At 38.6% G+C, this 22,197-nt stretch overlaps 1 protein-coding gene across 7 annotated transcripts in view; it reads right to left on the bottom strand.

The window, feature by feature from the left end:
- The window catches only part of RGS12 (regulator of G protein signaling 12), an 88,240-nt gene that overhangs the window by 38,642 nt on the left and 27,401 nt on the right, over window positions 1-22,197 (bottom strand). For 5 of the 7 annotated variants that reach the window (XM_068679774.1, XM_068679773.1, XM_068679771.1 and 2 more), the window contains one exon: window positions 5,853-5,874. In XM_068679774.1, the coding sequence (XP_068535875.1) occupies window positions 5,853-5,874 (22 nt within the window). Of the gene's footprint in view, window positions 1-5,852; window positions 5,875-12,066; window positions 12,901-16,739; window positions 16,894-22,197 lie in introns of those variants that run through there. The other 2 variants (XM_068679776.1, XM_068679775.1) reach the window with 2 other exon arrangements.

Genomic DNA, 22,197 nt, shown 5'->3' with positions numbered 1-22,197 from the left:
TATTCATCAAAACTATTGAAAAAGACTCAGCAAATAATGCTAAATATCCTTATAACAAATATTTATTCACTTTCTCCTGTAAGACATATCAAAGAGCATAACCAAGTCAACTGTTAGCCTCATTAGAGAATACCTGTCACCACAGTGAAACTATTGTGAAAGAAGCTAATGTGAATCTGAAGAGAATTACAGCTAAATTTATTACCAGGAGTATTTTGCTTTAACTCTGCAAGTGGATACGTTCTATTTTACAGTCCAGGATATAAATAGACACCCACTTCTCGATATATCTGGAACAGTTTCAGATGTTACTGCCTCACTACAAGAGGGTTCGATGCCCGGAGTTCTCCGGTGACGAACGATGAGTTTCCTAAGCCCGAATGATGAACATTTCCTAGGCCCGTTGAGGCAGACTCCAAAAGGTAAACTCATCCCACATACCAAGCTGCCTAACCCTAGGTGGGCGACAGGAGGAGGTTAGGGAGTAGCCACAGGAACTGCTCAACCCTAAAGGGCAAGTCACAGTGCCGTAGGACTCCCAGGGACTGGGAAATGGTAGGCACAGCAGTCTTTGGAAGAGCAGCTTCTCCCTCCTCCCAAGGGTGGCTGTTCAGCTTCCCCATGGTAGGGAGGAAGACCAAATTGCAATTACAGTCCGGGTGTTTACACCAGTCGGTAACTGCTAACTACCTCTAATTGCTAGCAGCTGCTCACTCTCCAGCTTGTCAGAGTTACATTTGCTATAAACTATGCTGGTTTCTCATTCCTCTGATACGCTGCCGACTCTGGAGGTCCCCTGAAAACAAATGAATCAAAATAAGACTGCATTTTCAACAGCTCTGAGAGCTACTGGCACAGGTCCTCCAAAGCGCTAGAGCGGCATTAAGGGCTTACTCATTCTCAGTAAACTGTTTCTGTTCTGTTGGACTTTATTTAGCTAACTCAGATTTTCTTCAGAAAGTACCGTTAACCCTGGCACTGCTTTGTTTTCCCTTAAAAAGGAAACACAGTCAGTTTGCTTTTCGAAGGGGTACAGATTTCTGCTGGAGTACCATTAACCTGGAAACGAGGCAGAACAGGGTTATTCCCCAGGACAGGGCTTGGTTAAGTACTTGTATCAATGGTTGTAATTAAGTTACAGCATGGTATAGCAGTATACAATCTAGAATTAGAAATAAAGATGGAAAAATATCACCAACTCTCACACCAGGACGTAATTTATCCAAATCACACTTAAATGCAGAGTGTATAAGCTGTAACTCCTGTTCCACTCCGGTTGCAGAGGAATGCTTCCCCTGTAAGCCTGCCGTGTCAGGTTTCCTGACTCACACCACTTGCATTCCTTGCTACACACAGCCCACCCTGCAAAGGAGGAATAGGGCCACTTTCCAACCCCGTCACCTATTTCCTCTAACGATCGCTCTGTGCCCTCACACCTAGAGCCCTGACCCCTCACCCTCAAACATTTTAATCACCTGGCTGTGCAAAGCTTCCAAATACCTTCCTTCCTTCCTTTTTCCTTATTGTGCAGCTACACTGACCCAGCTTGCGTTACCTGTAAAAGGAGGCTCCTTACTGAAGCATCAGGAATCCAGTGGCCCTACATTTATTTCTGTTCTAAGAACCACCGCACCCAGCGAGGAAGTACCACTGCCTGTGCAAACTCATTGGTTCATTTATTACCATCTTCAAACACAGAACTGTGAAAGAATACTTCCTAAAATCCACACAACCTTTTACACCCTTTGTGTTTACACAATAAAGTGTTATGTAAGAAAATACACACATTTAATCATCTACAATCTTCAAAGTATTCAGGATAAAATGGCTTTGAAAGTTTTCATTTAAATCATATAAAGCAATATACATTTTAAATCATATAAAGCAAAATCTGAACGCAATTAAGGATATTTTTGTAAGCATTTTTTCGTAAAATCCATCTATATTTCTTAACCCACTAATACTTTTTTATTATTGTGAGCAGCTCCACATACTCCTAGTAATCATCTGAATGCACACACTCACATAATTATGATATTCCACTTAATCACTAAATACATTACCTGGATAAAGCTGATACGAACCACTGTGGTGCCACTTAATCAAATACTTCAAGGCATTCACTGACAGCCATCCTTCTGAATCCATACCAAGTTCAGCTGTAACGTCCCGGAACCCATTGGGTGAAGGCTGGCCTCACTGCCCGGCACATTGCTCCTCTGCGACTTTGGGATAAGGGAAGCTAACGCGTCCTCCTCCAGCAATTCCTGGTAGCTTTTTACACCATTCTAAACAAATCGATTCTTTACCCTCATGGCTTCAAGCAGAGGAAGCCAATAGTCTACTTAACACAAAGCACTATAAAAATGCTCCATAAATAATTGAAAGAAAAGACCTTTTGCCACTGCTGCTAAAGGAGCTTGAATTATTTATGTAAGAGTGGAACACAGCTACAGCACGCACTGCCAACGGAACTGAAAAATAAGTCGTATACCTGCTGGAGGAAATAATGCCTCTGTATTTACAGTGTAAACGGTAGTGGTTTGTTTTATTTTGGATATCATTATGGATTTCTTGTGCTACCTTCTTTAGTTACTTTTTAGAATAATAGATAATGTAAAAAGGTATTTGAAACATCAGATTCCTTTCGAAAGATTCTTTAGGACCTTTTCCTTATGGAAATTCTTTCTGGATGATGAACACTAAAACCAGAAGTGAGCTGATGCAACAGCAAAGTGGTATCTCAGGAAAAAGACATGCCTATAGTATCTGATGTACTTTGGTATGTGGAAATAATAGACTTCAGCATCGCGGAACTGATCTCTGTAGGGAATAACAGGTAAGAATTGAGTTAGAGATTCTTAATAGAGCTATTAAGATACCTCACCACCTGGGACCATCTGTCTGGGAGATGAATAACGGTGTACTTTTATTACATGCCCTTTGACCTTAAGGTTTGCCCTTTGTAAAGTGCCGTCTAGGCAGGTATCAATAGTGAAAGCCAGAAATTAGCTGGGGACTAATGATCATCCCTGAGATGATTTAGATTGCGCTGCGCTCAAAACGTCAGCCAGGCTGGGGCATGCTGTGTCAGCACGCTCCTACTCCTGCTGTAGCAGGAACGTATAGTTTCCAGGGTGGGAAGTAGGAGCAATCTGCTAATTACCCTTGGTTGTAGTAACATAAAATGGTTTCTACTGTTCCCACAGCATAGGTGCTGTAACTGATCTATAGCAGTGATCTCGCAGCAGTATTACAGTTTGCATTCTGATTGTCTGCAATTCATTAAGCAGGTCAGATACAGTTAGAGTTGCAGCAGGCATCTCTGTAGTATCTCTGGAAACACCGTTAACTTAAGGATCCATATCTTTTACCCCTTTCACAAAGCCCAGGCATGCAGTTTTAGCTAATGACAACATCATAGCCTTGCCTAAGCAGAGTTACCATGTAAAACTTTTACAAGGGGTAGATGTTTTCCAGTGCCTGTCTCTGATGCAATAAAATCCATACGACATGAGGCTTAATTGACTTTGGAAAAAAGATGTGCAGAGAGAGTTGTGCCTCCTATTATACGGAAAGGATGTATATAAACACATTATTATTACTTTTCAAACATCAATTTCCCTTCCCAGACTGAAGCTTAACAACAATATTTATACCATACACATGTACAAACACTCTTAGTCTAGGAAGAGAAATACACACTGCTATACTAATAGCTACAGGGGTGCAAATCTCTCTAATTTAGATGTTCTCTAAAATGTGCAAATCTGTGGATCTATTAATGAATTAGTGAAATTGGAGAAGATTGGAAAACTTCAGTGCTGTGACAATTTCAATAAAAGTGAAAGCCTGAAAATGTAATTCAGACGTGAATCAGAGCTTTTACTCAATGAAATGGATTAGGATTTTCCTTCATTTCTGTTTTTCTGGCTATATTCTCTTTGGTTCTTATTTTTCCAAATTTCTTTCTAGTATTCAAGCATTTATTCAATATTACTTATCACAGCTCAACTACTGCATCTTACATAAATTATGCCCCCTCTTCACTGGGTACCATTAAGAATGAAGAGAGTGCGTGTTAAATCTTCAGCACTAGCTGAAAAAATCGTAGGTCATACAACTTGGCAGAAAAATACTTATACATTCCTATCTGTTCTTTCCCCTCTGCAACCTATAGGGCCCTCAGGTTTCAATTCTTCACAAAACTGGATAGAATTAACTGCGAAAACACAATTACCTATGGAATTGGAAAGAAATGCAAGTAGCCATACTGGAAAAACTGAAAATAAGTCCGATCTTCAAAATAAACTTTCAGCTGGAAGGTTGAAATGACTATCAGATGAGTAATATCACAGGGATCTCCAAGTTTGGGTAGGCAACAGGAGTAAAACAATTTTCACTAATATAGGAGGAGAACCTTCGAGGAAAAAAGACACAAGTGCATCCTACTTTTAGCTAAAAAAGATCAATCAACTTTTTTGTCCCTCAGCACCTGGAATTTAATCCAACTACATCCAACCAGAAGTCTGTGCTTTGTCTTCCCTGATGTTTATATCAAAGAGGTATCATCCAGGGAAAAATACATATTTTTCCCACAAAAACAACGGCTCTATTTTAGACATAGAAAGCAGAACAGACAATTATTTTCTGTTTCATTCTGTTGCCACTTTGCAGATCAGACAAATACATTACAGAGTCTAGCTTCTCATCGGGACAGAAGTACTGTTAGAGCAGTAAACTGTCAGCAATGGAGAAGAAAAACACCTTACAATGAGTCAGCCAGCCACTGGAAAATGGCTCTACCCAAAGGACTAAAACAGTAATATTTCTCAACTGTAATTTTAATATTGCAAGAAATCAGAAATTAAGACATGATGGAATTTTGTGAAGAGTATTGCCACTTTTGCACTTACATTTGCATAATATAAAAAAATTATCCTTACCATTTACAACATTTCTTCAGGTTTACAGCACTAATTAGAACAGTTTGTCTCCTTCATATCTAAGAAAATTGTCTTTTTAGTGTTGTGAAAGAACACCAAACATAACAATATGTATGTAAGTGAATTTCTCTGGAGGATCAATTGAACCAACTCCCGCCAAGCAAGTCAAGTGAGAAAAACCATCTCTTTTATACTCTAAACTACACACATTTCTTTATTCCATTAAGGAAGCATACTTAAACTGTTTCAATTAACTTCAAAGATTCAGAGAAATCATCTTCTTCTAATGTTTAACAAAGAGTGGACAGTCCTTTAAAGCATTAAAGCCATTTTAAAATCAAAACAAACAAGCTTAGGTGACGCAAAGAGGAGCTTACTTAGAAGTACTCTAGGACTGCAACAGCTTTATGCTGGGATTTTACAATTATCAAATTACTTACCCCCTTCTCAAAAGGCATCACACTATAAAGAAATTTCAACCTTAACCTTTTTGACTTCAACAGATTACAATTTAGCAGCTAGTGCATCTCTCTTCAAAAGCCAACAGTGTTTGTAAGGGACAATAAAATACAGAAAGAGATTTTATCTAGCATCCATTTATATGAAAGACATCTAGCTCTGCCTTTTCATTATTATGAATGAAGAATCCTAGTTATAATAAAAATGTGTATATAGGGAGATATATGCCACACACACAAAAAAAAAAAAAAAATCAAATCAGTGAAAGCATGTGAACATAATCCTGCGGCATTTCCACTGGTGTAGCTCCTGAAGAAGTCACAAAGTGCTGCACCACTTCGGATTCACATCTTGTAATATATCACCTTATTTACCACATGCTACATTGCTTAATGGGGAAAAATTGATTCTTTTTCGTTATAAAAGTAAAAACATGCTTCAGCTTACCTCCATCAGAGACAGTTGCTGACTGCAATAAGAAAGAGAAAAATAAGTGTTACTTTAGTTTCATGACAAGTATTAGAAATCTCTGAGCTTCACAGATTATTTGAAGTGTTAGTTAATTTTATCATCATATTGTTAATATAACAGATAATGTGAGAGACAAAAACCTAAATATACCAGCTGTTATTTTCTCACAGGTGTTTCCTCCCCACCATGAAAATCTCCCCTGTCCTTTAAACCACTCCTGGAACTTGATCCCACAAATATTTACTGACAAAGTACTTCCTGCTGTGAGTAGCAGCAATGATTTCAACGTCCTTTTTGGATGAATAGAGTCCATCAGTTGGTGTATGGGAGAAAGCAGATAGCTCAAAAGTGACCGACAAGAACTTAAAATGAAAAGAACACCTCACAGACCTTATTTTGCTGCATTATATGGAGATAGGTGGAATCAAAATTAAAAGTCAGATGTTTTAGCAGTCAGAAGATTGAAAACTTCCCCTGCTGATGGTTTCTGACTTCCACAGAGCCAGAAAGGTGTAGGAGTGTTTTCAATAAGCTAGGACTGAGGTAGAACTCCTCACCATCTCTAATAGCATCTTACATCACTTTTTCAAGGACAGACTTAGTGAAATCTTGAAGATTGTGTGTTTATCAACCCTAACCATCTCACCTTTGAAAGCAAACTACCTCAAGGCAGCTAAGATTTCTCTAAAAATCAGCAAGGTGAAAGCTTCCCAACCATGTCCTCCAGAGCTGGCACCTCAACACTCAGCTGAGTGAAAGACTGGAAGGACAGCTGATTTTTAGATTGAAGCTTGTACTGATTTTCAATGGCTGTTAAAACTTATTATTAGTTTAACTTGGAAATAATCTTGGAGAATCTTTCTTCGATCACTTGAAGCATCATTGAGCCTTAAATAACTTCCTAAATAGTTCAAAATTAACTCTCCTGTTTTGTATGGCTGCTTAAAGAGCTAGGAAAGAATGCCCTATATATCTGTAATATTTCCAAGACAGAAAACACACAGAAGAAAAACCAGGCATATAAACACGGCTCAAGAGAAAAGCTGCCTATCCATAATTTGTCAACCTTGGTAACATTCCCTCTCCCCCTCAAAATCCACAAAACCCTTTAGCAATCTTTAAACGAATAAATTCTTCTCCCTTCTTTCTTTATTTTTGTGTTTCACTGCAGCATTTCATCCTGCTGTTGATGCTATCTGAAGAACATTGCCTTCTATAAACTGCTGCAGCACCATCATTCCCATAATCAGCAGAGGATCTGATCTAGTTTTTCATAAAAGTATTCTGGAATTTTCAAAGTCTAAACTAATCTCTATTGACAGCATTCCTCCAGTGCTAGTTCAGATAAACACAAATCCATCAAGAAAAAAAAAAAAAAAAAAGATGACCCTTCTTGTTAAACTCCACAGAGATAAAGGCTTGTGAATCTATGAAGCATAATAAGATAATCAAACGTGCGTCTAGGCCTCCTGCTTGCTTAACACCACTGTTTTGGATATCAAAAATACATTTGTTATCAAAAATGCACTCTGTGAGGTGTAAGACGTCTTTTCTACTTCTCTTTTGCATGACGTTTAGCAAGTATATTGTGCATTCATAACTTGTAACTTAACTCATCTTCACAATCTAGAAATTATAATTTACCTTCCTGAACCATTTTACATCAAATTTTCAAGGACAATTAGACTTTTCATGAAATTTTGAAGTTTGTGTGTTTACCTACCCTAAACTTCTCACCTTTGATCGCAAATTACCTTAAGGCAGCTATCAATAGAATTGCTTCTAATTTCTTATTTGCATGCTGTACAGACCATAAAATCACAGAATATCCCATATTGCAAGAGACCACAAGGATCGAGTCCAACTTCTAGGTTGGACAGCCCAAAAAATCAGACCTTGTGTCTGAGAGCATTGTCTAAAGGCTTCTTGATAAAGCTGATAAATAAAAATCAATTTTTTTCTCAAAGAATGACGAAAATAAAGTAGTAGCATCACTTTACATAGAAGACAGAAAATAAATTTAAAAAAATAAAAATCTACTTTAAAAACATATACATTTTAGGAGCAGTCATTTACTTTGGCAAGTTCCATGAATCTAGATGAAAACACCAAGTACGATTCTCCTTCATGTTTGTGAAAGGTAAGAAGTAAAACTAGCAGGGTTCTCATTATAGAAAAAGAATATTTCCACTACTTTTGGAAAAATGGTGTGATTTTGCAGAAAAGATGATTACAGTGAAAAATTACAATGATAGGACCACTTAATTACATTCTGTGGACAGTGAGATGGAGTTTTACTTAAAGCCATTTAGCTTGTTAAGGCAGTGGGCCTCCTACACACCATGAGCTGGCTTTGCCTGTTTGTTTATTTTGAATGCTTTGGCTAATGCACGTTAATTGCAAATATCAATATCTCAAAATTTCTCTAAGCAAGGCCGCCTTAGTAATTGTTATGTTTAAACATACCAAAAAAAAAAATTGAACCCATAGGAAGAACAGAATTTCTCATCTAAATACCAGCCACCTTTTTTTATTCTGAGATATTCCAAATTCCCTTTGGCTTCCTCTAAAATTACCCAGCACTTTCCAAGGATATCACTTTACTTTTTTAGATCACAGACCAACATTTATTATAAGAACGTTTCTTTAAATTCAGCTATGTATCTGAACTCAATCCACTTAATTCAACAAAGCCAGCTGGAAACTAAAGCTTGTAATTATTGTGCAAGAATGTACAGTAATGTGTTCAAAACATGTTTGTGAATACTTAGAAATCTTAATATAAACCTGTCAGAAACTGCATACAGTCCACATTTAGACAAAGCAGTTTTTATTCTAAACTGTTCAGCTGAAACTTGTCTAGATTTGTCCACAGGTGTAAGTTGCAAGACCAGATTTTTTTAAATACTGTGATGATCTCATTTTAAAAATTCGGTATATGGTGGGGGCTGGTTTTCATTCTTCACTGTTCATGCTCACCACCACTGGAAGCTCTTCAGGACAAAATTTGATCTCCTATATATATAAAAATTGATTTTTTGATGAAATTTAACACTTACCATATACCTACTAGGAAGTACCTATTAGAAAACATAACTATTGCAAAGCAATAAAATGGAATGGTTCTTTTATGTAGCCATGTCTGAAAGATGAGGAAAGATACCATATGAGCCTGTGCCAGGTAGGGTCAAGGTGAAGGTCAAAAAAAAAAAAAAAAAGGCTGGACAAATGACAGGACATGTATGTATTCTTTTTGTGGACTATATGAACTATCACTCCGAGATAAAATCTGAATTGTATTCAACCCTCAAATCTTTCGCAACCAGATAAGAACTTAAATTAGTTCTTCAAATTACTCTGACTTCCAAACTGGTTTAGGGAAAAGCCCCGTGGTGTGTGCCAGGAGCCTGATGGCAACAAGTACCAGAATGTTAAAAAGAAGTCAAATTTAGGAGCACAAAAATGTCTTCCAGGGTGTCTCTTCACCGGAACTCTGCTTGCTCCTCTGGCTGGATTAGCAGCTGAGCTGTGCAGACACACACACGCCAGCGGTGGCGGATGCAAGTCTCTTCCCTAGACTTCAGGGCAAGATCTTGATCCCTGGGATCCAAGCGAGGAGCTTAGCGCCAGGGCGAGCAAGCTGAGCAACGGCTTCCCACTCAGTTAGCACACACCATACCAGACGTTTTAGGTCTCTATAAAACGGCAAATGCTTCAGCATATATTAGATAGCATAAGGTTCTGGTTAAGGGAAAACATGTAAAATTTCTCTTTGGATCACCTCTCTTTGCTAGGTGGAAAAACCAGAAGGGCCCATGAGGTTTTTGATGTCATGTTCAGGATCTGCTTGCAATACAGCTAAAAGAGGATTAGCTTACAGTAATTAACAGGGAGAAGACTACTTTACGAGGATATAAACTTCTTATTCCAGAATAGATCCAGACAACACAGCCCCAACAACAGGGGGAAGATGGAGAGAGGGCATAAAGGAGAATGCAATTCAAAAGGTTGAAGCAGCCTGTACCTGTTAGCTCCCGTGGTCTCTAACCTGCGAGATGTGGGCACCACTACATGACACTACTCTGATGACATCTTTCAGCTGACAAAAACTCTCATCCAGGAAATCCACTTAGATTCAGAGAGAGCCCACCTTTACATGGATCAGGTCCCAGGTAATTAACTAAGTACTGACAAGCTCTGCCACAAAACCATGACACAAAAAAAAAAAAAAAAAATACTCTATCCATATCCCAGACTCTATTTTGAAGAACTAAAGCCATGTGTACAGACTACCCAGGTAACTCAACACAAAATGTCCTTTTTCACCTCCTCAGGATTTGTCATCCAAGTCAATAGTCATGCTCAAGTGCTCAAGGAAAACAAAGGGAAAGATGAGGGGACTGGGAGGGGTGACACACGCTAGGAAATGCCAGGCCTTAACAATAAAACGGAGCAACATGAAATCATCTCTGTTAATAGAATGTGGGTGAGTGCCTTCCTGAGGGAAAAAAAAAAAAAAAAAAAAGCCATATATATTATATATTTTGAACTATTTCTGAGATACACAGGGATAAAAAGCTTTAAACAGAGTGAAAAAATACTGTTCTCTGCTACCCTACCCATGACAAAATCACAGACTAAACAAATATCTATCTCTTTTATGGGCATCCAGAAAGATTCGGGGGAAAGGGGATTTGATTTATAAATGACCTCTGGGTGTCCTTTCTAAAGCACTTTCTTCCAACATAGGCATTGACTTTTTGCAGCACCCAGAGCTCTCTGACTGCTGCCTGTGGAGGCTGTTAGACTTACTGATTACAGTTTTACACTGCCCTCTCCTTTCCAAAAGCCCCTCTAATTATGCATTTCGGCATGGAATAGCTTCCCTAGCTCCACTGACCTTCTAAACTGATTAGCTCATATAATTTCAATATACAAAATAACTTTGGGACACTTGTCACGTTCTTCAAGAGACAAAGCACTGAAGACCTACAGACTCGATACAAAAGCCAACTTTCAAACATCCTGTCCCTGAGCTCAGGGAAAGCCCAGCACCCAGCCAGCCGCCTCCTGCAGCCAGCTTTGTTCCAAGTCCTCCTCACAACACCTGGAGCAACTTCTCGTTTTGCCAAGGGTCCCCTGCTTTTACAAGCAGGTCCCTAGATCTTAAGACATGCTACTCTGGGACTTTCATTGCCTACATGCATTGTTATCCTTTAAATGCAGTACAGTATTAACATTGTACAAATGCCAGGAACTCTGATGATCTCTGGGAGGGGGATAATGCCTCAAAATACAGTTAACATTGTCCTAACATTTGAAATCAAAACCAAATCCATATTACTTACATATTAATTCTAGATTTTCCTGCTAATAAGTAACCTCACATATATATCTCATCTAAACATTAGTGTAATATTATTTTTATCCTCAGTTTAAAATATGATTGCAATTAACTTAGTGACTTAGAAATCTATGAAAACGATGTCTCTTCACAATGCCTCTTAAAGGAGAAGTCTTACATAATTTAGCTTTTCAATTCTCTGCCACCAAAGAAGTGCTTTCACAATAGCTAATACAAAAGTATTAGAGATGTACAAATTCTCAAAGAAAAAAAAAGCAACTACTGTACATTTGAGTCTATAAAAACAACACGTGAACAGTAATGATGTGAAACCTTTAGGAAATAAATGTTCAACATTTTTACCCCAGTCAAAACCAATCTTATCATGTATGAACACAGTGGCTTAAATATCAAATCCATCTCTTAAATTATGTTGATAAAGATATATACAAAAATATATGCAGTTTACCTACAGAAATAATATTGATATAGTGATACAGAAAGCATGCACAACATACACTGCACAGAATTAAGAAATAGACACAGATTATAAACTCTCTGATCTTTTAGCTTTATACATACTGGGCACAGTTCATCAATACATCTCAAAATCTGAAGGTTAGCTGGTACAGTAAGGTTTCCTTCTATCATAATATAGCCAAATGTTTGCATTTAGAAAGGAATTTTAACTCAAATACTTTAAAGCAAAAAAGCTGAAAGGCTAAATAAAAAGCATTCTGAAGCTGATAACATTCTTCTCTGTTTTCTTGCCAATAACAATAGCCCCTTCTAATTTCTCACTGCAACGATGCCTTGCTTTAGCTAAATATAATTCGTATCACTTACCCGCTCTTCATAAGAAACAGCAGTTATTTTTCCTAACAGTACTCTTCCTAAATTCATCTTCACTTAATATGGAAAAAGCATTTCCTTAGCACATCAGCTTCTCAAAGATTAAACTAAAAAATTCAGCCCTATTCCATGCCTGTACATGCCAGTAAAGTTTAAAGGCATTTCGTATGAAGTTCTATTTTACTCCCTTTATGTTACCCATAGCAACAGGCCAATGCAGGAAGCTGTGGTTCGTCAGGGATTCAGATTAGATCTCAATTATCTCTCACCAGAAAAGCTAGATCGTTTTATATAAATCGAGCTGATTGTATTTTAAAGCGTTTCCTATATGAAAATCAGGAAAATAAAATGAAGTCGAATCGTGCAGCAGTCCTGAGCTCAAGAAAGCAGATTTCCAAAACAGTTTTCAGCCAAACATTAGTTAATCACCCTAACGTTACTTATAGAAACATTTACGTTGTAAATCATTATTTTCAGAGGTTTACATAATGCAAGCCAGGATAAAATAAGACCTCGGACGGTTAATTCTGCTTAACTTTCCAGTGGTTCACACTGCCAATTGCAGGTAGAAATCCACAGTACAAGGAAAGTTGGCATCTTTTCCAGAGCTAGGTGCAGCCTGCTGTCACTAAAGACAAAATCCTCCTTGCAGAAATCAAGGGATATTCTGCCCTTCCTTCTTCGCTACCCCAGCCTATGCTTCACTGATGTCAAGGCAGCTCTGTGCACAGCGCCTTAAGGAGAGAGAGCAAAAGCAGCTACTTGTAATGCAAGAGGGAAGTGCTCCTCATTTGCTGCGGTAGTAGTGTCTTCAGGAGACTGGGTATGGAAAGTATAGGATATCCTAAAGTTTGCTGCTGTGCTCAAGTAAATGGTAATAGTACCTGACACATCCCTTTCTGGTACTTTTGAAGTGACCTGAATGCCAGTTTTGCTAAAAATAATTGCCAGAATTACAAATTGAGAATGATTAGTAAACATTTTTTTATTATTTTTATGCTAGTGGGATGTCCTTACAGCCAAGGCGGACTTACAAGCAGTAGCTTAGTAAGGGGGATCTCCCTCTTTCAGGGCAGCACATGGAATCCCCCACATCCACCCATCTGGTTCCGAGGATCAGCCCTGCTATAAAACCACCAGGAAGAAGGTGAATATTGCTCTGAACTGTCACGGAGAGAAACTGAGGCAAAAAGAAGTGAAGAGCCTTTACTCAGAACCTCACAGAAAGACTGGCTTGCCAAAGGCAGTCCAAGTCTGCACATCGTCCTGCTTCCAAATTTAGGATGAAAAGTCTCAGTAAACTGAGCAACTCAATCTCCCAGATTTAATTTAGAGTGAGCAGAGAAGAAATTTCAAGGTAATTACAGATGCAAAGGGAGGAACCATGCTTTAACAAGCATTCCAGAGACACAAGCAATCTGCTGCCATGGCCAAGGCTCATTTATTAACTGATTAGTTATCTGAATAGGCACCCCATTGCATTTCACAGTGCTGCCTTCCCCTAGTGTTTGATGCCATGAAGAAAAGCAATGGAAACAAATAGGGAGGTTGATAGGAAGGAAGAAGTTCTATAAAATCCTAAAATAAAGATGTAGGAAATCTCCCATGATACCTGCAGAGAAGAGCCGTTTCTGTGTGTATGAGTATTAAAACTATATATTTTTAAATGAAAAAAGGCCACTTAGGTCTGTTTAAATATCGCATACTGCTTGACATGAAACCAAGTGGGCTGCAGAATGTCTTTTCACTGTCAGTCAATACCTTAAACAACCAGAGAGCAACATTACAAATATACAGGTGATAGCATGCATAGTAAAAGCACAAGTGGAGAGCTGTGCTGGGAACTCCCCTTTGGGGTAACACAGAAAAGCTTTTTATCCATAGTGTTCAGCTAACGATCAACCTAAGTCCTACAGGAATCACCTGCAATGCCCAAATGTGCCAGCACGGTTTTAACAGGTGTGTTTTCTAGCCACAAGTACATCAGAGTGATTAAGGGGAAAAAATAAGAATACCTACATGTAATTGGATGTAGCAGCAAGACTAGCACTGCAGCAGAGCCCCTGTGGTGGAGCACGGTTGGGAACAACCGTGTGTGGGCAACGTTTTGTACATCCTAGGCACTCCTGGTCGGCATTATAAACCTAATGATCCCTTAGTTTAAACAGACCTCTATAGCTGTTGATTTTATTTCACTGAAGAACTGAGCATCGTATGTCCACATTTTTTCCATACAGTGACACTACTGACAAGAAGCTCTACCAATTAGACAATACCAGTTAATGATAATAACTATGAAATGTCATGAGATTCTGAAATCCTTTGAAAAAAAATCGTTTACCTCTATACTCCATAGATTATTTTAGCAGCTGCCAGCTTCAAAATCTTATGATTTTGTGTATCATATCTGTAAACCAGGCAGGTTCAAAGGTCGAAAGCAGAAGGAATGTTAATTTACAAAGCTATTAATGGAAAGTGTTAAAATATGGCACAACAGCTTTAAAAAACTTATTCAGATACACCAAAGACGACATTTCTAAACCCACATCCATCTGCTTACAAGCTAAACTGTGGGAAGGGGTAAAGACCCTAGATATGGTCGATCTGTTTTTCTCTTCCACCCTCCCTCCACTTCCTGCTCTTATTTTCGTTTGTAAGCTTGTTTTCAGAGTAGAAAAAGCTCAAGAAAAAGATAGAATGACAGGAAGCCTGGATAAGTTTGAACTTGTCAAAGGATGAATAGGATTTAATGTATCCTTGACTCCTAAAAGAAGAACACACACACAAAAAATATGAGGCAACTCGAAAGAGGCAACCCTCTGGATGAACTCTTGAACACAAATTCCTAAAGTAAATTTGGCATCAACAGAACACTCCTCCAAAAACTTAACTCTCATCAAGTATTCCTTGCTGCATCCCATGGTCAAGATAATAACAGCTACTTGCACGAAAGCCCAAGTAATGTTTAGGATTTCGTTTAGCTCACTGACCCCGAGTTTCTGTAAAGCAGGAGAATTACAACCTATAAACAAACAGAGACAACTATTCGATGAAAAAGAAATCTCTTTTCTGATTCCCCAAAATTTCTAGAATTTGTCCAGATGTATTTTGGTGGAGGATTTGTCAGCTACGCAGCAGTAAACACACCACATGTGTGCTACTGATTAAAAGAGGGAAGTTTCTCCTGTTTACAAGGTTGTGGTTTCCCTCTACCAATTTTAAAGATATAAGTCCTTTGTACTGCAGGGTTATACTAAGGAAAAATATTTTCGAGTCAAACTATCTGGAATGTGTTCATTTATAAATAACTGAGAAAGAAGCTACCTTTAAATGCCAAGACTTTCACTAATACAGGAAACTCAGTGAAGAGGCTGGCTGCAAACGGCTGTCCCGAGTGCCCCCTGCTGTCTGCCTGCCTTTCTGAGACTGATGTACACACTTCAAAATGATAAATTCGGAAAGATTTGCCATCCAGAAATCTCCACTAAAAACAAGTAGTTGGCTTTGAAGTCATATTTTGAATTTTGAAATATGCTTCTGAGGAGTCTGGCCGCAAATAGGTAATAAAAAATACACTCAGTAATCTTTTTGAGACAAACATCACTGTTTCTCTTCTGTTGATCAACATCGTGTGACAGCTGAATTCCCTCCACTAATAAAATCATGCAGTAACAGCATGCCTAACTTGTACATCCAGATGGAAGATGAATTGCAGCTTAATAGTGAATTAAAATTAAATTACATATTAAGGAGGATATGATTAAGTGACAAATAGACACATAAAGTCACTTCTGAATTTCCTACTAATATAGATGAAGCCTCTAAGAATCAATAAACTTTGAGGCAATCAATGTAAAGCAAACACGAAAACTACTCATTTTTAACAAAACAGTGCAGATGTATCTTTTCTAAGTTGTATCTTAGAGAAGATACAGAGATGTATCTTTCTCTTTCCCTTTTCGTTTTAAAAGCTAAGAGTTTTGCTGATACACTTCAGCATTAAAAGAAATTATACGTTGACATATATAAGACTAAATATAAATAATAAGGCTAAAATGTCAAAATTTGATAACACATTTAGGTCCTTCACTTACAAACTGTGTGTTTTTTGACCAGCTAAAAGCTAAAAGCTGTCTGAAGTCTTTACACCTCAAAATTCTATATTCTACCAATACTTCTCATTTATTCTAGTAACTCATCCTATCTGGATTCTGTTTTATTGGATAAAAATCCAGCTGGAAGAGAAATCAGTTTAGCTGCACACCTTAAAAAGAAGTGTAACAATTCGAAGGTAACTTACAACTTTTACAACATTCTTGCTTTATGGAAACACATCTACAAGTACAGTGAAAATTAAGTGACTAATTTAAAAAAAATAATAATTAGAGAAACATCAGTATGTATACTACACCCACTCTAAATTGTAAAAACAATGTCATTTAAAACATATCTATTAAAATGGTATATTCTTAATTTCATAACAGAGCTTATATAGAAAGTTAACTTAAATTCTTATACTTACGAACTTTGTCTCTTTAAAAACTCACTGAATCCTTAGAAGCATTATTTATCACATTTCACTGCAAGATTTCTAAGCTTGGAAGACTACTCATTAAACCATACTCCTGTTTTCTGTTCGCTTTAGACAAACAAAACTTTATACTTACAGACACTTGACTATCAGTAAAAGTTTTCTCCATGTATAAATAGCTTAATAGCTCATTGTTAAGGAACAGTCCCTTCAACTTTATTATTAAGCTCTTTCTGAACACATATTTACTTCTTCCAGAGTCCAGTAAAAAAATGAAGCCTCTCTGTGTGTCGCCCTATCAACACCTCTCCCATTCTCCTCCCTCCCCAGCACATTCTCCGCCCTCAGTGGCTCAGTATCTTCCCATCAAAAGGAGCAGGCAGCTCGTAAAATGTTGTTTAGGCAGGTCCCACGTAACAAAAAAGGGCTTCTCGAAAGACAACAACGTGCAGCTGAGAAGTCTGCTAATGTAAAATGCATTCGGTAAAGGCCTACAGGACTCTGACTTCAACTTATGTCTAAACTTGTTTAAGCATTGAGTCAACATCATTTTCTCTTCCAAATATCTTCAGGTTTACTACATTCCCCTTGGATATTACCCGAATGAACCGAGTGAATCAATCCCCATTAAAAATACTTGAAATATAATCTAAAATTACTTAAAAAAAAAAAAAAAAAAAAAAAAAAAAAAAAAAAAGATGAAGAAGAACAGTTAAACTTGTAAGACTCGCAGCAATTTTCCTCCAGTTCCTGGCATGTAGGTGCATGTCTCAGGGTGATTACAATCACATGTACGCGTATTATGCAACCTATCTCATCCTACCAAAATGCTCCATGTTCTTTTGAGTAAGCAGGGCACTGGCATTTACAAGGATCTTGTTCCAAGTGAAACATGATTCTCGTCATTTTCAATACCACACCTACACTCCAGACAGACCAGCAATATCGGGGTGTTTTCAGGAGGAAATGCACATATTTTCTGCCCAACAAATAATGCTTAAATACCGGCCTTTTGGAGTTCTTTGATCTAGAGGGAAGTAGAAGATGGGGTTTTTATTTCTTTTTTTTAAGCATCAGAGGAACAGATGAAACATTTCGATCATTTAATATTAAATAAAGAGCTGCAGCTCATCTAGAAGAAGCTCCGCAGGTGACTCTTAAAGCTTCACTGGACTAAAAAAATCCATGAGGACAGTGGAAATTAAATGGTACCAAGTCCCAGCCTTGGTAAAAAATCTCAGCACTTTAAACAAGGAGTGCAGAGTCAGAATCAATTCACAGCGGGCTACAGTGCTCTCATATCTACTCTATATTCTATCAGTGCCAATTCAGCTCATTCAATAAGGCCTTAATTCATTCCATACCACTAACCAGGTCTCACAGAGCAAAAATCCTTCCTCACCCATCAGCATGTGACGTGACAAAAAAGATGTATCAGGTGACAGAAACCGCAGCCGAGGAAGGGCAGGGACACGAAACAAACCAGTCACCCGGTTCCTCATTCCTGCCTGGGAATTGCAGGGGCAACCCACCCTGCAGCAGGGAAGGGGCTGGTGCTCTCGGCCAGAAAGCAGAGGCTGCAGGCAGCTGGAGCACAACCTTGCGTGTTCCCAGTGCCTGCTCCTGTTAAGTGTAAGACACTGCACTGGAAGATGCTGTACTGGAGAGCCCTTCACGAAACGGTGACACCGTGAAAGGTAACGCAGCTTCCTGTGCCTAGAGAATATGAACCCACAGATAAAGGGAAGCAACATCCATCCTTGAGCCTAGGAATATAAGAATGGTCCCATCAGTTCAGAACACACATTTATCAACCCCCCTATTCAATTTCCAGTGGTGGCCACAGTAGCACAGGGCAACATATAATATATTTCCTGATTACCTTGTCCCAGACTTCAGGTATTTTTAGTTCACATTACCTGAACGTGGTGTGGCTTGTCTCCTTAATAATCCCCAGTGGCTTTCTTTTCCAAACATTTGTCCATTCTCCCCTAAGGACATGCAAATTTCTTGCAGCCACAGCACTCTGTGGTAAGACGTTCCCCAGATCTACTTACCTGCTGCATGAACAATCGTGTTCCTTTGTTTGTTTTGCTCCTGGCTCCAGCCACCTTCCATTAATGGTGCCTCCTTCTTGTCCCAAAGGAGACAGCGAGCAGCCAAACCCAACTACTTTTCGTACACTAGCCATGATTCTGTGCTCTTGTCATGCCTCTCTGAACCTTCTCCATTTCTAATATGCATCATAACATTTTTGAAATAAAGAGGTTAGAACACCATATTTAAGCTGGCAAAACCATAGTGTGGGCACATAGCAGATTTATACAGTAGAATTATTATGTGGTTTATTTTCCCGTATTCCTTCCCTAATAATTCATAACAGGATTTTCTCTTTTGCTGCTCCTATACCAAGCTGATGTTTTCATGCCACTGCCCTTTATAATGCAAAGACCTCAATTCTGAGAGGAAACAGTCAGCTCAGAGACATAGCTACCATTTGATATATGAAGCTAGGATGATTTTGCCTCATTTGCATTGTTTTACATCTATCTACATACATTTCCATCTGCCATTTTGCTGTCCAGTCATCCTGTCTTATAAAAGCAGACTGCTCTCATCTTCAGAGACTGCTCTTGCCCTTATTAACTTGACTAACTTTACCTCACTGCTCACCTTCTTGGGAGGAGCCTTCAAAGATGCTCTTGAATCAACAACAAAAGGAACTGAAGCAAAGGTTAAGCAGCAAATAATTCTAGGGATTTCAGACAGCAGCGCCAAAAGCTATTATTCTGCCACAATGTCAGGGGGTTAACGTGCCTCGTGAATTAGACTCAGGACAGTAAACACTCAGCTCAAAGACAGTCAGCCCAACTTTAAAAGAAGGCTAGGTACCAAAGGCTATGGAGAAAGATACCCCTGAGAGGTTGCCCACCTACTAATGGATACGAGCCCTTTGTAGCTTCAGACAGTTGCCTTAACTCTTTCACCCAGGCTGATCCTTGTAGTATCACAAATGTGACTGGACCAGAGATGTTGACAGCTTACAAATTCACCAGTGTCCATTTAATCAAATAGCTCAAGAACAGCAGTGCTGCCTACTGACAAGAAGTAAGGCCTGCTGTCTGCAGATTTAAGCAGAATAAAAGTTCTCCTCCAGTCCCTGAAAGCATAGACTGTACCTCTGGTTCTGTGACAGGAACTGGCTTGTGTTAGAGAGCCAAGCCCAGAGGCAATAAGGTTTGGACAGTACTTGAGTGGCAGGGTCAGACAATTGCTTCCTGAGGGAGAAGATTCTGCATACGGTGCCAATTGTCTTGGCGCATATGGGGAATGAATTCCCAACAGAATCCATCCTAGGCAGCACTGTTGATTTCTTCTCAGGCACCAAAGTACAGAAGGAGCGCTGCTGTACACACCTCACAGAGCAAAGAGAGATGAAATCCAGCTCCCAGCATACTCTCTGACTACTCATTTTCTTACATGCAATTCTGGAGAAATATCTGCAGAATCTAAAATAAATAACCCAAAAGCAGTAGAAAAGAGTAAACAGTAAAATTAACGAAGTCTGGTCACAGTGACAAGAGACAAATCCGCTTACTCTCAGTGTCTTAAAGATCACACAGTTTAACATTCCTGAATATATCCAGAAATAAGTGCCTCCATTTCACAACAAACAAGAGGTTACTCACAACTGTACTCACTCAGCTGTTGACCAAGGCACCTTGGGCAGATACTTTACAAAAATATGTGAAGTGTGAAGAGCATAAGAATTTTACATAATAAATTTTAATAAATCCATAATTTTATAAATGTAGGAAAAAATATAACAAAAATTCATAATATTTTAAAAATTATGTTACAGTATAAAATACCAGCACAGGCTTAATATTAATACCAGTGCACAGTCTGTGAAAAATAAATAAATGCATACTGCTAGCATTATGTTGTCCTCCTTAAAGGAGGAACAATGGATGTAACTAACAAACCTCAAATGATCGCATGTAAGAAATAATCTGAGGAAGATCCTCCAGAGCATGTTGAAAAGAGTTTGAAACTCTTAACAGAGCAGTCTGGAGAACCAACCATGAAAAAAATCACATTCTTTAAGACACACTAAGAATGATGTCAGCAAAGCAAACTCTAAGGAACAATACAGGCGTCATTCAGAAGGGGATGATGGTAACCTAGAGACATACTGGCTGTGTCTTAGTAGCCAAATAAATAGTGCCATAAGCCATTGTGTAGTTCCAAAGACGGCTGGAAGTGTCTGCCCGCTGCCATACCACCAAGCCTCCTGTCAATCAGGTTGGTTGCATCCAAACTGCCCGTTGGGAATAGTGATGGGGGCTAAATTCTAAACCACGTCCAGAAGTCATTTGTGAAAATACATTTGTTGGCCCAGGACAAACCACAGAAATGACAACTCCAGCAACGCAAGAGGACAAACATTGCGCTCCAGTGGCTATCCGTGTGTCCTGGCCCTGTTTCATTTGACAGCTCAGGTGTGCAGCCATTACACAGCCCCATCAGTAGGCAACTTCAGCCAGCAATGTAACAGTCAGAAGTCTGAACAGAGCAGAAGACTGGAATACCTGGAAAGAAACCACTGGCTGCTTTTTAAAAGCCTTAATGAGCATCTCCATGACCACACGTTACAGTAATTCAAGGTAAATAAATCCATGTTTAAATTTCATGATCAACTATTAAAAGGTGCATAGATTCTAGATCAGCAAGAGGGTTTGGATTTTATAGGAAGTGACCAAAATCACCGAGCTGACATCTTCCACTTTGCGCTGTTTGAAAAGCTGACACCTAGTGGCAGGTTCCAAGAAAGGGGCTCTGCCACACACTGCTACTCCAACGAGCAGCACCAGGCAGTTTCTAACAGAAGGGAGAAAAGAAAGAATTTAGGATTTGGTCACAGATCCATGAGACTTCTGAAACAGCAATATTAGGGGCAGGATTGTACTAGCATTCAGATTTCAGGATATCAGGATATTGGCAGTGCATGAGAAAGGAGCAGCTCTTTAAGAATCCTATTATAAAAAAAAATGCTAAATATACAGAACTACTTTTCACATACAAAAATTTAGATTTTATTCTTGCATGCTATTTTGTTTCCCAAATGGCCTTTTTTCCACCTTCATGAAAACAGACTGAGGACAAAACTCTCAATCAGTCAGTTACATCTTAGTTAAGAATTAGGACAAAATACATGCAAAAGATACAATGCTTAAAGGTAATTAATACGTGGTGGAAGTTGTGTATGCCAGCAGGCCGTAGTAAATTATCACAGCTTAACATACTCAGTAAAACCTAAGACAAAAACATGCATTCTTTTCAAATGTTAAATTCACAAATCTAGATTCACAATGAAGAGGCTCCTTGATTTAAATCACATAATTATAGTAGCCATAGTGGTGCTGTTGAGGCCATGGTGATCATCTAAGACCATCGGTGAAGCAAGCTTTGTGGAGAGCGTTAATACTTTTTATTAGATCAGCTTACAGGGTGGGAAAAGTTTGGGGCATGTTTAACTCTTCTTGTCTGATTTTCCTACTATACTAGCTAGCCTAATATAAGCTATTATCTCC

Source organism: Anas acuta, chromosome 4 (assembly GCF_963932015.1).
Source record: "Anas acuta chromosome 4, bAnaAcu1.1, whole genome shotgun sequence".
Classification (NCBI taxonomy): Eukaryota; Metazoa; Chordata; class Aves; order Anseriformes; family Anatidae; genus Anas; species Anas acuta.
The sequence above is the reverse complement of the archived record's forward strand: the minus strand, read 5'-3'. Positions and strand labels throughout refer to the sequence as shown.